The sequence below is a fragment of the Ranitomeya imitator genome, chromosome 1 (genome assembly GCF_032444005.1).
Source record: "Ranitomeya imitator isolate aRanImi1 chromosome 1, aRanImi1.pri, whole genome shotgun sequence".
NCBI lineage: Eukaryota > Metazoa > Chordata > Amphibia > Anura > Dendrobatidae > Ranitomeya > Ranitomeya imitator.
In genome coordinates, this window is record NC_091282.1 from 112470958 (window position 1) to 112489388 (window position 18431).

The window sequence follows — 18431 nt, forward strand, 5'->3', positions numbered from 1 at the left end:
AGGATGGTAGGGCCATTTCATTTCTCACAGTCATGATCCTGCAGCCAGGGGAGAACCGGGGACACAAGTCCCTTATTCTGGCGACTGATGGGGCTTTCAGCGGTGGGACCCACAAGGATCTAACAATTGTCACCTCTTCACTGGATAGGTGAAGACGTAAGATAGGCTAAAATACCCCTAAAAAGCTTTCCCTATAAATTAGAAAGCACTATTTCCTATTAGTCAAGTTTGTTTATAAATGTAAGCTTAATCAGATTTTTCCTTCAGTTTAACCTTGCAAAGCGTTAATGATCTTCTCCGTAGGATAACAGGAGATATTGACATTAAGACATCTAATTACATGAATATACTCTCTTCAAAGAGTTTTGCTAAGGCTTTATTGATCTGAACAGCTCACATTTCTCTAGACAGGGATGAGAAATCCTACCCACTCTTACCGATCCTACCACCATTATTGATATTGTCCTGATTGTCCTACATAAACATGGAGAAATGAAAACCGTGAAAACCAATCCAAAATAAAAACAACCCCCTTGAGAAACCATGTTTGCAGAAAAATTATGGTAGGTTTATGCTATGTCTAATATTAACAGTATTTGTAATGCTCCCCAAGATCCCCACACACAGTGAATCTGCTATTAAGCAGGGGCTAGTAAACACGACTTATGGCTTTTCAGCATTTGGGTCACATTTTGGGAATTGGGCGCTAGCTCTGTTTGGTAAAATGAGGCAGTTCAATTCCAGTATGAAGGTGAATCTCTCCAGGGGCTTCCAGGGCAAACGTTGGGTGAGCTGCCTCTGTAAACTTGTGTCTAAAGGTGAACAGCAGCTGCCCCTTCTGGACATTGTAGAAAGATAGTCTCCCCTTCCGGTAGTCTAGGAGAATCCCCACCCGGACTGGAGGCTCCGTTAAATGAACTTCACTCCATATTTCATTGTGGAGGAATCTATAAGAAAAGCTGAAAAAGGAAAAGTATGTTATAGAAAGCAGTGGATAATATTCAGAGTATGAGTATGTACTAACCAGGTGATGTCACAAAATAATCTTCTGAGAACATCCTCCCTGGACTTTCCAGTGGTGTATTATCTGTATGTAGAGCACATGATCCACCATGATTGATGGGATCATATAAATATGTCACAAGACAAATATTACATGAATTCCTGGAAACCCTTATAAAATATGCAGCAAACAACTGAATTTGCCTGGAAAATTTTACAATAATAATCCATTGTGTGTACTGCAGATTTTCTAAAACTCTGTGTACGCTTCTTTTTCCTATAGATGATGTAGACTCTTGTCAACCTAGTCATCTCTGCTCCTCTCTGAAGTGGGTAGACATGGTGCTGCATCGCACACATATTTATTTTCTCTTCTTTTACGGTTTGCTAGACATATTTTTTACAAATTTAACAAAAGGATTTAAAAGGGTTAAAAAGATAAATCGTCCCTAAACTCTAGAAAGTTTTATAACTTTTCCAGTATAAAAAAATAATAATAATCATGACACCCAGACTGCAACTTTTGCAACAACAATAGTGAATGCCTCATCTAAACTATGGTAGAGAATGGAAGATCCTCAATTAATCCATTGCCCTCCTTCCAAGCGCCAGTACGTGGTGGAAATTTCTAAAAATGAGCTGCAACAGTAACTGTTCCTTCTGGACATTGTAGAAATGAGTCTTTCGTCTATGAGAATTCCTTCCAGCAGGGGAAACTCACGTAAATGAACTTCACTGTGTTAAATGACCTTCACGTCAGCTTGAGGAATAATGAAGGTCTCAATGTCTGCCATGTTGTATTCCCAAGTCATGGCCTAAGAGGAGAACAGTGACAACAGGAGACATAGGATACAGTAGGAAAATGCAGTCTATAGGGAACTGTTGTAGTGTATTGTGCCAGGGATCTGACGATCACAGGGTTAAAGCCTCTAGTGACACAAAATATAAGTTAAAAACTTTAAAATGTTTCTTAAAAATAGTAAAAAAAGTTTAAATAATCTTGACTTGAAATCATGTAATTTGATAAATCAAAAAATGTAAAACGTTTTTATTATGCTAATATTATGTTATTTATACTGCATGATAACTACAGTAAAAAAAAAAAAATAATAAATAAATTAAAAATGGCTGTTTTTTGGACACCTCACCTCCAGTCCACGGAATTAAAGAGAAAACCATTATGCAAAATAAGGATTCTAGCAAATACATGTCTCCACACCAGAATACTTTTTGTAAACTTGTAAAATGACGATAATTACACTCACAATAACCTGAACAAGATTTTCTTGCTTTATAAAAAGAAATGAAAAAGTCATGTGCAATCTACAATATCTCCATATCTTATGCCACAAAGCAGAAGAAGATTACCTTGTGCTGGAACTGGAGCATTGCATACACCAAGATGTACTGTCCTCTGTTGTGGCAGATTCTTCTGGAGAAGGATGAAATGTTGCCCCAACGCTATACGAGTTGCATTCTGTAACCATCATCTCCCAGTAATGCTGTCCTTTCGCTGGCAGTAGCTCTCCCAGGACTAAAGGAATTCTACAGATTTATAAAAGAACAAAAACATAGCATCAGTTGTGGTAACCAGTCTAAATATTGGGTCACATCTAGCAGAGCCTCAAGTGATTTTAATATTTAAAGATCCCTCTTACACAGAAGATGGCACCAGTTACATCGCACATGGTGATTGGGGGTCTCTGTTACAGATTTTTCTCAGGAATCCAGGAACTTCAAGGATTGATATTTGTAATGGCTAATCACCATTTCATGATGAAGAATGTAGTGCTGCATGGTATCTAACAGGCTTACGTCTAAGGAGTAATGTTTCTCCTTGTGATGAGTGACATGCCAGTGTAAAGAGACATATAGGCCATGCTATGTTCCTCGGAAAATTAATTATGCAAATTGCCTCTTCAGAGAGGAAGAGGACTTAAACTCGTGTGCAGCGTAATGGAAGTATTCATTCTAAAAGTCACTATTAACTCATTAACGAGCCTCGTCATAACATTTAGCATAAAAGACAAAACAGAATCTCAATTTGCAGACACGTGTTTAAGGATGTTGCCCTTCCTCAGTGAAAAGCATGGAATCTGATTTGGCTCTGTGAGAGACCTCTGACTGTGATGTAAGGGATATTCTTTGTCCTTGTGGAGAGTGTAAGGAGACTTATGCAAGTGTAAGGAGACTTATAGGTTCGTCTGGAAAATTTCCAAAAACATACCTAATATTCAAATTGTCAATGCAACTACTATGGTGCCTATATAATGGGGAAAGAATGGCTAATCGATATAGAATTTGGGGGAATGACGCCAGGTGCTGAGCACAACTTTGCAAAAACTGTGTTACATTACATACACATTAACTTTGGTTCTGTAAATAATTAAAAACATATTTGAATTAATAATAACTTTATGCCTTTAGCAATATAAAATGTGTCAGTGGATACACACCCCACAATCTCGCTCTGCTCAGCTATACTGATTACAGTCCCATCTGGGGACAGCTCCACAGCCGGGTGAGCTGTATCTCTTAGTAAGTGAAATCTGGTACCTGTAAAAATGAATGACACAAAAGGTTTTGGAAATGTTTATTCTTTTCTTTTTTAAGCTGCTTTTAAATCAGAAAATAAGCTTATCTACTGAGGTCAGTGACATACTTAGTTCAATATTATATAACCAGATTTTCAAGGGCTATGTATGAAACAAAATACATAGTTTTTCAGAAAATGAGCCACCTTTCTTCATAGGCTGCTACTAGAATTGCAGCTCAACTCAACTCATCTGAGCTGCAAAGTCCAATGGAGAAGTGCGGCGCTGTTTTTTTTATAACAGAAAATAGTTTTTTTTTTTTTTTGTCTAATCTAAAATATTCCTTTTAACAAAAAAAAAAAAAATAGAAGACAGAACCAAGACTTGTGAGAAACAATAAAATATGTTGTGCTCTTAATAATTGGTCTGATTTTTCTTATAACCATCATTTAGTAACAGTCTATATTCCCACGATCAGCTTTTTGGCGAGTTTTTGATGTTGAAAATTTTATGCACATCATATGTAAATTAGGCTACTTGAGATTTTTCTTCATGTTTTTGTGTGCATTTTCTACATGCATTATATCGCGTTTTTGATGCTGTGGTTTTTGTCTCTTGTTGGTAGCTCATGTTTGAAATAAAGCTGCTCCCTCTTATATGTCTTTCACTAAAGTTTATTGAGCATCTGCGTTTTTAACCTGCAGATTTTCCACATCTAGAGGGGGCAGGATCTGAATGGAGTTAGGAGGAGGCCCCACATAACAGGGATTAGCTGGGAGCATTCAAATTTAAAGGATAGCATGGTGATGATGGAGGGAATTAATTTATGGGCGGATAAGGGGGTGAAGGATTAGGGGTATATAGCTAAAAGTGCGGGAAAGTGGCGATTTTGGGCTTACAATCCTATGGAGGAGTATCCCTCCTCTACACAAGCCAGTACCAGATGAGTGACATTGATTCCCTCCTGGGGCAGCTGTGGGCAGCGGCGAGGTTAAGGGGCAAGGGTTGGCTGCAGGATCAGATGGCCCCCTTTCTAAGAAGGTTCACAAATAAGGTGAAGGCTGAGGTTATTTTCAAGAGGTTTTCTGAGGGTTTTCAGATTTTGTCTCCAAGTCATAAGATCCCATTTTCATTGAAGAGTCTGTGGTGGGCTTTGGATTATCCCTTGGTGGTTATTGAGAAGCTAAGGAAGGAAGTGAAGATGGAGTGCATAGCTGGCCCATTATGTTGTATACCAGTTAATGATTTAATTGTTTCCTCATTGGATGTGGTGCCTAATAAAAACCCAAAATAAGTTTAGGCTGATTCCTCATCTGCCTTACTCAAAGGGGCCATCCAATGGGTGCAGTGTTGTGGGCCAGGGTCTTTGTTAGCTATTGAGTCAGTGTTTAGGTTGCTTCCAGGGCACCCGGAGAGTAAACAGTTGTTAGGTTGCTATTGGGATGGGGAGTAATATTTGGAAAGATGCTTACCCATGGCTTGTGTGATTTCTTGTTCATTGTTTGAAATGTTTAGTACCTTTTTGGAATGGGGTGGTAAAAGATGTTACCGCTTTACAGCCTGTCATTCACTCTGTCAGACTTTGAGCCGTGTCAGTGCACTGTGCTCCGATGCTCTTGCATGAGAGAATCGCAGCATAGGTGCGAAGGAGACGGAGAAAGTAATTTCTCCATCTTCTCCATTGCTGGTGTCTGCGGAAATCGGACTGCACTCAGATGACATGGTCTGCACACTGCAGCGTCAGGAGTTGCAATCCTGCAGACTGCTATAGGCTCTCTCTATCCCTAGGCACAGGCTTATTCTTGAAACAAAAAGAGGAAGATACGCATTTGTTATATGTTTTGAATCTCTGAGAATCTATTTCAACCATTTAGTGTATACCTGATGAAGGTCTAAGGGCCGAAACATTTTTGTACACTTTCCTCATGTCGTAAATAAATTCACCAAATTGAGTGCTGGATTCTTGGACTTTCTGTCGCATAGTATAACACTAAGCCGAGTGTTATCCAATAAAACATCATACATCGTGTGAGCGAGCCCTACAAGGTAAACTCTGCAGCAAAGCCGCAGCATTTCCTTTACTAAATTGCCAATAAATAATACATGATTTAGTGTCACTTTGAAAGGTTAACAGTGGATCAGTTTGTGTCTACTTAACAAAAGTTAACGCATTAGGTACCAAATACTTTGATTGCTAATATTTCCACAGCGCAGAGGCGAAATTAAAAACAAACAAAAACATTTTACTTTTTGCTCTGCAGCCACTATTACGTCGTGTGTCCAGTTCAACATGAAACATTTGGTGGAATGTCCTCTAAAGGGCGCAGAATTTCAACATGTCTCCCCTGACCAGTCCTAAAAGCTCCCCAGCCGGCTTCTCCATTATACTCCTAATTATTCTCAGTTACATATTCATGTTTTGAGCCTACATCTCTTTTTTTGCCTGGTGCCAACCAATGCAATGACAATCAATCAGGTTGCTGCTTTAATTTTTCCAGATTCTGACATATAATATAGGGGGGTGAAATCTCACCAGAATTGCTCCACTTTAATTTTTCACCAGATATGATAAATCTCTGGTAATATTTTCACAGGTGCAGATCAGCTCAAAGGTTGACATTGAGGTTTTCATTGCCCACAAAGATCTGCTGGCACATTACATTAGATTCTCCCCATTTACAGTCTGCCTGCGGCTCTTGAGGTCACCTTATAAGGTGCGGGCTCCACCATATAGGGGACGAGTTTCACCATACAGGATGCGTTTCCACCACGCAGCGTGTGTGTTGCACCATAGAGGGTGTGGCTTCCACCATACAGGGTGCGAGTTACACCATAAAGAATGTGTGTTCCACCATACAGGGTGTGCGCCACCATACAGGGTGCGGATTCCACCACGCAGCGTGTGTGTTGCACCATAGAGGGTGTGGCTTCTACCATACAGGGTGTGTGCTTTCTGGTTTGCCATAAGTATAGGCCCTCTTGCAGTGTTGCCAGGGCTGTGTATGGCACCAGCAGATTTTTAGCTGAGAGAAAGTTTTTTGCCTTAAACATCTACACAATGGTGGTGTTCAATCATGTGAAAATATTTAAAAAAATTGTGCAAAACATTGTGATATCAAACTTCTTTACAAATTAGTAAACGTCATTGAAATGACTCCCAGTGGAGGAGTTCTTACCTTTGGTAGATATGAGAGCAGCTTCACTTTGCTCACTTGACCCAAAGGTATTGGCGGCTTTTACATAGAAGAAATAGTTCTCTCCTGGTTGCAGTGAAACCCTCAGCTGCTGATCTTTGATTCCAGCAGCAGATCTGAGAGGGACGATATCATTAGTAGAACATATTCATGTGAGCTTATCAAATTTGCTGCAGAAATTTCTGTGACTTTTACATTCTCAACTTAGGCTACTTTCACACTAGCGTCGGAATCTCCCCGTCGCAATGCGTCGGGGAGAGATTCCGACGCTAGCGTTGAGCGCATTGCACAATGGAGGCATCCGCTGCCCCATTGTAAGGTGCAGAGAGGTGGAGGCGGAGTTACGGCCGCGCATGCGCGGTCGGAAAAAGCGGTCCGTCAGGAGCAAAAAATGTCACGTGTAGCGTTTTTTGCTCCCGACGGTCCGCAGAAGCACGACGCATCCGTCGCTCGATGGATGCGACGTGTGGCAATCCGTCGCAAATGCTTCGTCAATACAAGTCTATGGGGAAAAAACGCATCCTGCAAGCACTTTTGCAGGATGCGTTTTTTCTGCAAAACGACGCATTGTGACGGATTGCAGAAAACGCTAGTGTGAAAGTAGCCTAAATTAACGTTTGCAGATATTCAGACTGGACTGGATCCTGCTACTCCCATGTATGAGATGAATCTTCAGTTACAAAAAAATTCCGCAATGCATAAAGCTACGTCCACATGGGACTGACGCTGTGAATTTGCATTTGGAAAATCGATTGCACTTTATAACACCAGCATTGTGGCTGAGATCTTAAGAAATCTGATCCACAGGCTGCAGAATAAATCTGTTACAGAGATGGACCTGCTCTTCAGACAAAAGTCCACAGTATGGGTAAGTGCACATGTTAAGTATTTGCTGAAGATATTTCTGCAGGAAAAATGCTACATAAAGGCCGGGGTCACAATTGCGAGTAACTCGAACGAGTCTCGCGTCTCTATACCCGGCACTGCCGCCAGCACTCGGACAAGAGGATGCGGCTCCATGTATTTCTATGCAGCCGCACGCTCCGGTCCAAGTGCCGGCGGCAGTACCGGGTATTGAGACTCGAGACTCGTGCGAGTTACTCGCAATTGTGACCCCAGCCAAAGAAAATGTGCGTTTTTTCTGTGTTTTTCCAAGTCATTATAGAATTGTTGAAAAATACTGCAAAACGCTGAAAGAATTGTCAAACTTCAGATATGAAACTGCTTCAAAACTGAAAGTAAAAAATAAGCAACATGTGCATGAGATTTCAGAAGTCTTTCATGGTACAGTAAAATGTTGCATTTTTTAAGGCACAAACGCAACGCAAAATTGCGGAAAAAAAGCAGCAAAAACACAACATGTGAACATACCCTAAGGCTACGTTCCCATGATGAGTATCGGTGAGTTTTTCTGATGCTAATTTTCTGCAGCATTTCTGCACCTATTAAGTAAATTAGGTTACTCTTGTTGTTTTTACTTCTGTTTTAATCACATTTTTGATGCTCTTTTTTCTGTCATGTGTAGATTTCACGTGATTTTCATGTGTTTTCGCCATGGAAATACACTAAAATTCGTATTTGCATTTTGTACCTACAGATTTTCTACATCTAATGCAAGTCTAAGGCTACGAACACATGTTAAAGGGAACCTGTCACCCCCAAAATCGAAGGTGAGCTAAGCCCACCAGCATCAGGGGTTTATCTACAGCATTCTGTAATGCTGTAGATAAGCCCCCCGATGTATCCTGAAAGATGAGAAAAAGAGGTTATATTATACTCACCCAGGAGCGGTCCGGTCCAGTTCGATGCGCGTCGCGGTCCGGGTCTGGCGACTCCTATCTTCATCAGATGACGTCCTCTTCTTGTCTTCACGCTACAGCTCCGGCGCAGGCGTACTTTGTCTGCCCTGTTGAGGGCAGAGCAAAGTACTGCAGTGCGCAGGTGCCGGGAAAGGTCAGAGAGACCCAGCACCTGCACACTGCAGTACTTTGCTCTGCCCTCAACAGGGCAGACAAAGTACACCTGCGTCGGAGATGCAGCGTGAAGACAAGAAGAAGACGTTATCTGATGAAGATAGGAGGTGCCGGACCGGACCATAACGCCCATTGGACCGGACCACCCGCCCAGGTGAGTATAATCTAACCTCTTTTTCTCATCTTTTAGGATACATCGGGGGCTTATCTACAGCATTACAGAATGCTGTATATAAGCCCCTGATGCCGATGGGCTTAGCTCACCTTCGATTTTGGGGGTGACAGGTTCTCTTTAAGTATTTGGTGACTTATTTTTTACCTCATTGTTTGTAAGTCAAATCCAGAAGTGGGTAAAAATGTAGAAGTGATGAACGTGTTTTTCTTAGGCTACATTCTCACGATGAGCTTTGGTTGAATTTTTGATGTTGCACCATTTCGCATCTATTATTTAAATTAATTTATTTAATTGCGTTTCTGTGTGTTTTTATTGCGTTTTTGATGCTTTGTTTTTTGTCTGTTTGGTTTGTCATGCTTTAACCCCTTAGTGACAGAGCCAATTTGGTACTTAATGACCAGGCCAATTTTTACAATTGTGACCACTGTAATTTTATGAAGTTATAGCTCTGGAATGCTTCAATGTATCCCACTTATTCTGAGATTGTTTTTTCATGACATATTGTACTTCATATCGTGTTTCTCAACGCAGTGATTCCAGAACACTGCCCCCATCCCTTATGGGAAATATGCAGATGCATGTAAAGAAGCTGCGGAGACACCATCACATGTTTCTCGACGCAAGCAGTGAATAGCCAGGCCTTTCCCCGGGAAGGAACAACCACGGGAAGGGCAGCATCCTATGAAGGAAAGCCACCTATGCCAAGCATGGTATCCATCCACAGACAGCTGTTTCGGGGTTTTTGCCCCTCATCAGTGTGGAGTAGGAATCTGGCTATTAGGAGCAGTGCCTAGTAAAAAGGCTATAAAGGCACAGATGATTGGCCTCGGGGAGACCAAAACATCCAACACCGCAGAGACACCATCACGTGTTTCTCAACGCAGTGATTCCAGAACACTGCCCCCATCCCTTATGGGAAATATGCAGATGCATGTAAAGAAGCTGCGGAGACACCATCACGTGTTTCTCGACACAAGCAGTGAATAGCCAGGCCTTTATAGCCTTTTTACTAGGCACTGCTCCTAATAGCCAGATTCCTACTCCACACTGATGAGGGGCAAAAACCCCGAAACAGCTGTCTGTGGATGGATACCTGTTATGGCTGGCAATCAGGCAACACAGCGTGCAGTAATCAGCGCACATACAGAGATCTGGCAATAACCAAAAACAATAGGACGAGCTCTGAGACGTGGAATCTCTGTAGACTGCAGTACCTGATCTATCCTCACACAACTATAAGCAGCAGTGGATTGCGCCTATCACTACCTATGCAACTCGGCACTGCCTGAGGAGCTGACTAGCCTGAAGATAGAAATACAAGCCTGACTTACCTCAGAGAAATACCCCAAAGGAATAGGCAGCCCCCCACATATAATGACTGTTAGCAAGATGAAAAGACAAACGTAGGAATGAAATAGATTCAGCAAAGTGAGGCCCGATATTCTAGACAGAGCGAGGATAGCAAAGAGAACTATGCAGTCTACAAAAAACCCTAAACGAAAACCACGCAAAGGGGCAAAAAGACCCACCGTGCCGAACTAACAGCACGGCGGTGCACCCCTTTGCTTCTCAGAGCTTCCAGCAAAAGTTAATAGCAAGCTGGACAGAAAAAACAGAAAACAAACTAGAAGCACTTATCTAGCAGAGCAGCAGGCCCAAGGAAAGATGCAGTAGCTCAGATCCAACACTGGAACATTGACAAGGAGCAAGGAAGACAGACTCAGGTGGAGCTAAATAGCAAGGCAGCCAACGAGCTCACCAAAACACCTGAGGGAGGAAGCCCAGAGACTGCAATACCACTTGTGACCACAGAAGTGAACTCAGCTACAGAATTCACAACAGTACCCCCCCCTTGAGGAGGGGTCACCGAACCCTCACCAGAACCCCCAGGCCGACCAGGATGAGCCACATGAAAGGCACGAACAAGATCTGGGGCATGGACATCAGAGGCAAAAACCCAGGAATTATCTTCCTGAGCATAACCCTTCCATTTGACCAGATACTGGAGTTTCCGTCTAGAGACACGAGAATCCAAAATCTTCTCCACAATATACTCCAATTCCCCCTCCACCAAAACAGGGGCAGGAGGCTCCACAGATGGAACCATAGGTGCCACGTATCTCCTCAACAACGACCTATGGAATACATTATGTATGGAAAAGGAGTCTGGGAGGATCAGACGAAAAGACACCGGATTGAGAATCTCAGAAATCCTATACGGACCAATAAAACGAGGTTTAAATTTAGGAGAGGAAACCTTCATAGGAATATGACGAGAAGATAACCAAACCAGATCCCCAACACGAAGTCGGGGTCCCACACGGCGTCTGCGATTAGCGAAAAGCTGAGCCTTCTCCTGGGACAAGGTCAAATTGTCCACTACCTGAGTCCAGATCTGCTGCAACCTGTCCACCACAGAATCCACACCAGGACAGTCCGAAGACTCAACCTGTCCTGAAGAGAAACGAGGATGGAACCCAGAATTGCAGAAAAATGGAGAGACCAAGGTAGCCGAGCTGGCCCGATTATTAAGGGCGAACTCAGCCAACGGCAAAAATGACACCCAATCATCCTGGTCAGCGGAAACAAAACATCTCAGATATGTTTCCAAGGTCTGATTGGTTCATTCGGTCTGGCCATTAGTCTGAGGATGGAAGGCCGAGGAGAAAGATAGGTCAATGCCCATCCTACCACAAAAGGCTCGCCAGAACCTCGAGACAAACTGGGAACCTCTGTCAGAAACAATATTCTCAGGAATGCCATGTAAACGAACCACATGCTGGAAGAACAAAGGCACCAAATCAGAGGAGGAAGGCAATTTAACCAAGGGCACCAAATGGACCATTTTAGAAAAGCGATCACAGACCACCCAAATGACCGACATTTTTTGAGAAACAGGAAGGTCAGAAATGAAATCCATCGAAATATGTGTCCAAGGCCTCTTCGGGACCGGCAAGGGCAAAAGCAACCCACTGGCACGTGAACAGCAGGGCTTAGCCCTAGCACAAATTCCACAGGACTGCACAAACGCACGCACATCCCGTGACAGAGATGGCCACCAGAAGGATCTAGCAACCAACTCCCTGGTACCAAAGATTCCTGGATGACCGGCCAGCACCGAACAATGAAGTTCAGAGATAACTTTACTAGTCCACCTATCAGGGACGAACAGTTTCTCGGCCGGACAACGATCAGGTTTATTAGCCTGAAATTTCTGCAACACTCTCCGCAAATCAGGGGAGATGGCAGACACAATGACTCCTTCCTTGAGGATACTCGCCGGCTCAGATAACCCCGGAGAGTCGGGCACAAAACTCCTAGACAGAGCATCCGCCTTCACATTTTTAGAGCCCGGAAGGTATGAAATCACAAAATGAAAACGAGCAAAAAATAACGACCAACGGCCTGTCTAGGATTCAAGCGCTTGGCAGACTCAAGATAAGTAAGGTTCTTATGATCAGTCAAAACCACCAAGCGATGCTTAGCACCCTCAAGCCAATGACGCCACTCCTCGAATGCCCACTTCATGGCCAGCAACTCTCGGTTGCCCACATCATAATTACGCTCAGTAGCAGAAAATTTCCTGGAAAAGAAAGCACATGGTTTGAACACTGAGCAACCAGAACCTCTCTGTGACAAAACCGCCCCTGCACCAATCTCAAAAGCATCAACCTCGACCTGGAACGGAAGAGAAACATCAGGTTGACACAACACAGGGGCACAGCAAAAACGACGCTTCAACTCCTGAAAAGCTTCCACGGCAGCAGAAGACCAATTAACCAAATCAGCACCCTTCTTGGTCAAATCGGTCAATGGTCTGGCAATGCTAGAAAAATTACAGATGAAGCGACGATAAAAATTAGCAAAGCCCAGGAATTTCTGCAGACTTTTTAGAGATGTCGGCTGAGTCCAATCCTGGATGGCCTGAACCTTAACCGGATCCATCTCGATAGTAGAAGGGGAAAAGATGAACCCCAAAAATGAAACTTTCTGCACACCGAAGAGACACTTTGATCCCTTCACGAACAAGGAATTAGCACGCAGTACCTGGAAAACCATTCTGACTTGCTTCACATGAGACTCCCAATCATCTGAGAAGATCAAAATGTCATCCAAGTAAACAATCAAGAATTTATCCAGATACTCACGGAAAATGTCATGCATAAAAGACTGAAAAACAGATGGAGCATTGGCAAGTCCGAACGGCATCACCAGATACTCAAAATGACCCTCGGGCGTATTAAATGCCGTTTTCCATTCATCTCCCTGCCTGATTCTCACCAGATTATACGCACCACGAAGATCAATCTTAGTAAACCAACTAGCCCCCTTAATCCGAGCAAACAAGTCAGAAATCAATGGCAAGGGATACTGAAACTTAACAGTGATCTTATTAAGAAGGCGGTAATCAATACACGGTCTTAGCGAACCATCCTTCTTGGCTACAAAAAAGAACCCTGCTCCCAATGGTGACGACGATGGGCGAATATGTCCCTTCTCCAGGGACTCCTTCACATAACTGCGCATAGCGGTGTGTTCAGGTACGGACAAATTAAATAAACGACCCTTAGGGAATTTACTACCAGGAATCAAATTGATAGCACAATCACAATTCCTATGCGGAGGTAGGGCATCAGTCTTGGACTCTTCAAATACATCCTGAAAGTCCGACAAGAACTCTGGGATGTCAGAAGGAATGGATGACGAAATAGACAAAAATGGAACATCACCATGTACTCCCTGACAACCCCAGCTGGTTACCGACATAGAGTTCCAATCCAATACTGGATTATGGGTTTGTAGCCATGGCAACCCCAACACGACCACATCATGCAAATTATGCAGTACCAGAAAGCGAATAACTTCCTGATGTGCAGGAGCCATGCACATGGTCAGCTGGGCCCAGTACTGAGGCTTATTCTTGGCCAAAGGTGTAGCATCAATTCCTCTCAACGGAATAGGACATCGCAAAGGCTCCAAGAAAAATCCACAACGTTTTGCATAATCCAAATCCATCAGATTCAGGGCAGCGCCTGAATCCACAAACGCCATGACAGAATACGATGACAAAGAGCACATTAAGGTAATGGACAAAAGGAATTTGGACTGTACAGTACCAATAACGGCAGAGCTATCGAACCGCCTAGTGCGTTTAGGACAATTAGAAATAGCATGAGTAGAATCACCACAATAGAAACACAGTCTGTTCAGACGTCTGTGTTCTTGCCGTTCTACTTTAGTCATAGTCCTGTCGCACAGCATAGGCTCAGGTTTACTCTCAGACAATACCGCCAGATGGTGCACAGATTTACGCTCGCGCAAGCGACGACCGATCTGAATGGCCAAGGACATAGACTCATTCAAACCAGCAGGCATAGGAAATCCCACCATTACATCCTTAAGAGCTTCAGAGAGACCCTTTCTGAACAAAGCCGCTAGTGCAGATTCATTCCACAGAGTGAGTACTGACCACTTCCTAAATTTCTGACAATATACTTCTACATCATCCTGACCCTGGCATAAAGCCAGCAGATTTTTCTCAGCCTGATCCACTGAATTAGGCTCATCGTAAAGCAATCCCAGCGCCTGGAAAAATGCATCAACATTACTCAATGCAGAATCTCCTGGTGCAAGAGAAAACGCCCAGTCCTGTGGGTCGCCGCGCAAAAAAGAAATAATAATCAAAACCTGTTGAATAGGATTACCAGAAGAATGAGGTTTCAAGGCCAAAAATAGCTTACAATTATTTCTGAAGCTCAGGAACTTAGTTCTGTCACCAAAAAACAAATCAGGAATCGGAATTCTTGGTTCTAGCATCGATTTCTGATCAATAGTATCTTGAATCTTTTGTACATTTACAACGAGATTATCCATTGAGGAGCACAGAGCCTGAATATCCATGTCCACAGCTGTGTCCTGAAGCACTCTACTGTCTAGGGGAAAAAAAAGACTGAAGACAGAGCTAAGAAAAAAGAATGATGTCAGGATTTCTTTTTTCCCTCTATTGGGAATCATTGGTGTGGCTCCTTGTACTGTTATGGCTGGCAATCAGGCAACACAGCGTGCAGTAATCAGCGCACATACAGAGATCTGGCAATAACCAAAAACAATAGGACGAGCTCTGAGACGTGGAATCTCTGTAGACTGCAGTACCTGATCTATCCTCACACAACTATAAGCAGCAGTGGATTGCGCCTATCACTACCTATGCAACTCGGCACTGCCTGAGGAGCTGACTAGCCTGAAGATAGAAATACAAGCCTGACTTACCTCAGAGAAATACCCCAAAGGAATAGGCAGCCCCCCACATATAATGACTGTTAGCAAGATGAAAAGACAAACGTAGGAATGAAATAGATTCAGCAAAGTGAGGCCCGATATTCTAGACAGAGCGAGGATAGCAAAGAGAACTATGCAGTCTACAAAAAACCCTAAACGAAAACCACGCAAAGGGGCAAAAAGACCCACCGTGCCGAACTAACAGCACGGCGGTGCACCCCTTTGCTTCTCAGAGCTTCCAGCAAAAGTTAATAGCAAGCTGGACAGAAAAAACAGAAAACAAACTAGAAGCACTTATCTAGCAGAGCAGCAGGCCCAAGGAAAGATGCAGTAGCTCAGATCCAACACTGGAACATTGACAAGGAGCAAGGAAGACAGACTCAGGTGGAGCTAAATAGCAAGGCAGCCAACGAGCTCACCAAAACACCTGAGGGAGGAAGCCCAGAGACTGCAATACCACTTGTGACCACAGAAGTGAACTCAGCCACAGAATTCACAACAGATACCATGCTTGGCATAGGTGGCTTTCAGGAGAAAATGGACCACAAAATTTGTTGTGCCATTTCTCCTGAGAACGCCGATAACCCATATGTGGGAAAAAGCCACTGTTTGGGTGCATGGCAGGGCTCAGAAGGGAGGGAGCACCATTTGACTTCTTGAACGCAAAATTGGCTGAAATCAATGGTGGAGCCCTGATGTACCTAAACAGGGGAAACCTCCCAACTCTAATTCCAACCCTAACCCTAACACACCCCAAACCCTAATCCTAAGTATAATCCCAACTATAATCACAACCCTAACCCTAGCCCAACCCTAACTTTAGCCCAACCCTAACTTTAGCCCAACTCACTTTAGCCCAACCCGTATCACTAACTTTAGCCCCACTCACTTTAGTCTAACTCTAAGGCCGCCATCACACTAGCAGTATTTGGTCAGTATTTTACATCAGTATTTGTAAGCCAAAACCAGGAGTGGAACAATTAGAGGAAAAGGATAATAGAAACATATGTACCACTTCTAGATTTATCACCCACTCCTGGTTTTGGCTTACAAATTCTGATGTCAAATACTGACCAAATACTGCTAGTGTGACGGCAGCCTAACCCTAATGGAAAAATGGAAATAAATACATTTTTTATTTTATTATTTTTAGCTAACTAAGGGGGTGATAAAGGGGGGTTTGAATTACTATTTTTTATTTTGATCACTGTGATAGGGTCTATCACAGTGATCAAAATGAACCAATAGGAAAAATGTCCTATTGTTGCCAGGTGCTGGGGGGCAGATCTCGGTGGGCGCACTGCGCATGCGTCCGCCATTTTCTCCTGGAAGAAGATGCCTGCGGCCGAGGGGACTTCATGGGGGTTGCAAGGACAGCTGAGGTACCGGGGGGATGGGGGGACCCTATTTCTCTCTCCTCTGATTTGTGATCACATCAGAGGAGAGAGAAATTAAATGGAAAATCAGACTTTTTTTTTGCGGTCGCCATTATACCTGTTGCGCTGTGATTTTACTGTTTGCAGCACATGAATTGCCATTTTTTCTTCTACCTATTTATGTAATATATATATATACATACATATGTGTGTGTATCACTGACATCTATATATCTATGTATTCTATGTGTTAAATAGAGAAAAAGAGCCCACCAGCACTCCTAATGTGAACACGTGCAAGCTGCAAGCTGCATTATATAGATAAAAAAGAACACAGCAGCACATGTACATTAATCTAGGCCATGTGAAAACACAGACAAATATTCAATATGAACTATACTTCTCAAAAATATTTTTTTCTCAAAAAAATTTTTTTTCATAAAACTTATAGTTATAGATGAAATGAAGATTCTTAGCGCATAAATTGGCCAATTTGTGTGTGCCCATCACCCATGGCAAGGTGATCTCCCTCTGATGGGTCCTACTCTACGATACGTGCCACTTTTGGGCAACCAGCCTACAACTCTGGACAAAACAAGTCACTATATTTGTCTGTGTTTTTACATGGCCTAGATTCATGTACATGTGTTGCTGTGTTCTTTTTTTATCTATATGATGCAGCTTGCAGCTTGCATGTGTTCACATTAGGAGTGCTGGTTGGCTCTTTTTCTCTATTTAATATATGGATGTGGCTGCATCTAGACTGATCTTGCACTCCTCCCATGGACCTTGAAGGTGGCGGTAATCAACTCTACCTGCCCATAAAGGTTTAGCCCAGAGTGACATGTTTTGTCCAGAGTTGTAGGCTGGTGGCCCAAAAGTGGCATGTATGGTAGAGTAGGACCCGTCAGAGGGAGATCACCTTGCCGTGGTTGATGGGCACACACAAATTGGCCAATTTATGCGCTAAGAATCTTCATTTCATCTATAACTAAGTTTTAAGAAAAAAATTTTTTGAAATTTTTTTTTGTGAAAAAACATTTTTGAGAAGTATAAGTTCATATTGAATATTTGTCTGTGTTTTCACATGGCCTAGATTCATGTACATGTGCTGCTGTGTTCTTTTTTATCTATATGTATTCTATGTGCATATATCTATTCTATTCTAACCTGTCAGTGTGATTTTACTGTACGCGGCACATGAATTGCTTTTCAAGGGAGATCAGTGTGTAAAAAAAATCGGGCAGCACTCGCGTGGTTCGAGTGCTGTGCATTTTATTTTCTCACACCCATAAGCTTGCATTGGCGAGTCTTGGCTCAGTCTCAGTGCCAATTGTAACATGCTGCGATTTTACATGCATGTCGAATACGCCTGAGAAACTAAACTCTGATGTGAGCTGCCCCATAGATTAACACTGGGCCAAGTGCTATACAATGTTTTCTCGCCTAGCACTTGGCCATATTCTACTGTAGTGTGACTCCGGCCTTATACTTTTCCTCTGATTGTTCCACTCCTGATTTTGGCTCTCAAATACTGAGGTAAAAAACTCACCAAATACTCAACGTGTGAGCGCGGCCTAAGGCATACCTTCCAACTTTTTAAAGAACAGAGAGAAGGCCAAAATTATGCATTGCGTGTAGCTTGCGCCGCAAATTTAGCCACACCCCTATGCAAACCCATTTACCATTTTTTTTTCCCCCGGCAGGAGGAGATGTCAGAGGGGCGGTGGCAGTGAGGGTGCCGTCACACTAGCAGTATTTGGTCAGTATTTTACATCAGTATTTGTAGCCAAAACCAGGAGTGGAACAAATAGAGGAAAAGTATAATAGAAACATATGCACCACTTCTGCATTTATCACCCACTCCTGGTTTTGGCTACAAATACTGATGTAAAATA

The 18431-nt window shown here is 42.9% G+C and overlaps 1 protein-coding gene across 1 annotated transcript in view; it reads right to left on the minus strand.

Moving 5' to 3' along the window:
- Nucleotides 1–360: 360 nt before the first annotated feature.
- CMYA5 (cardiomyopathy associated 5) overlaps nt 361–18431 on the minus strand; it is a 118237-nt gene continuing 100166 nt past the window's right edge. Inside the window, exons 11-14 of the mRNA XM_069749807.1 lie at nt 6713–6846; nt 3459–3558; nt 2371–2547; nt 361–959 (exon numbers count right to left, since the gene is read on the minus strand). Coding sequence (XP_069605908.1) covers nt 707–959; nt 2371–2547; nt 3459–3558; nt 6713–6846 — 664 coding nt within the window. The 3' untranslated portion in view covers nt 361–706. The remainder of the gene's footprint in view (nt 960–2370; nt 2548–3458; nt 3559–6712; nt 6847–18431) is intronic.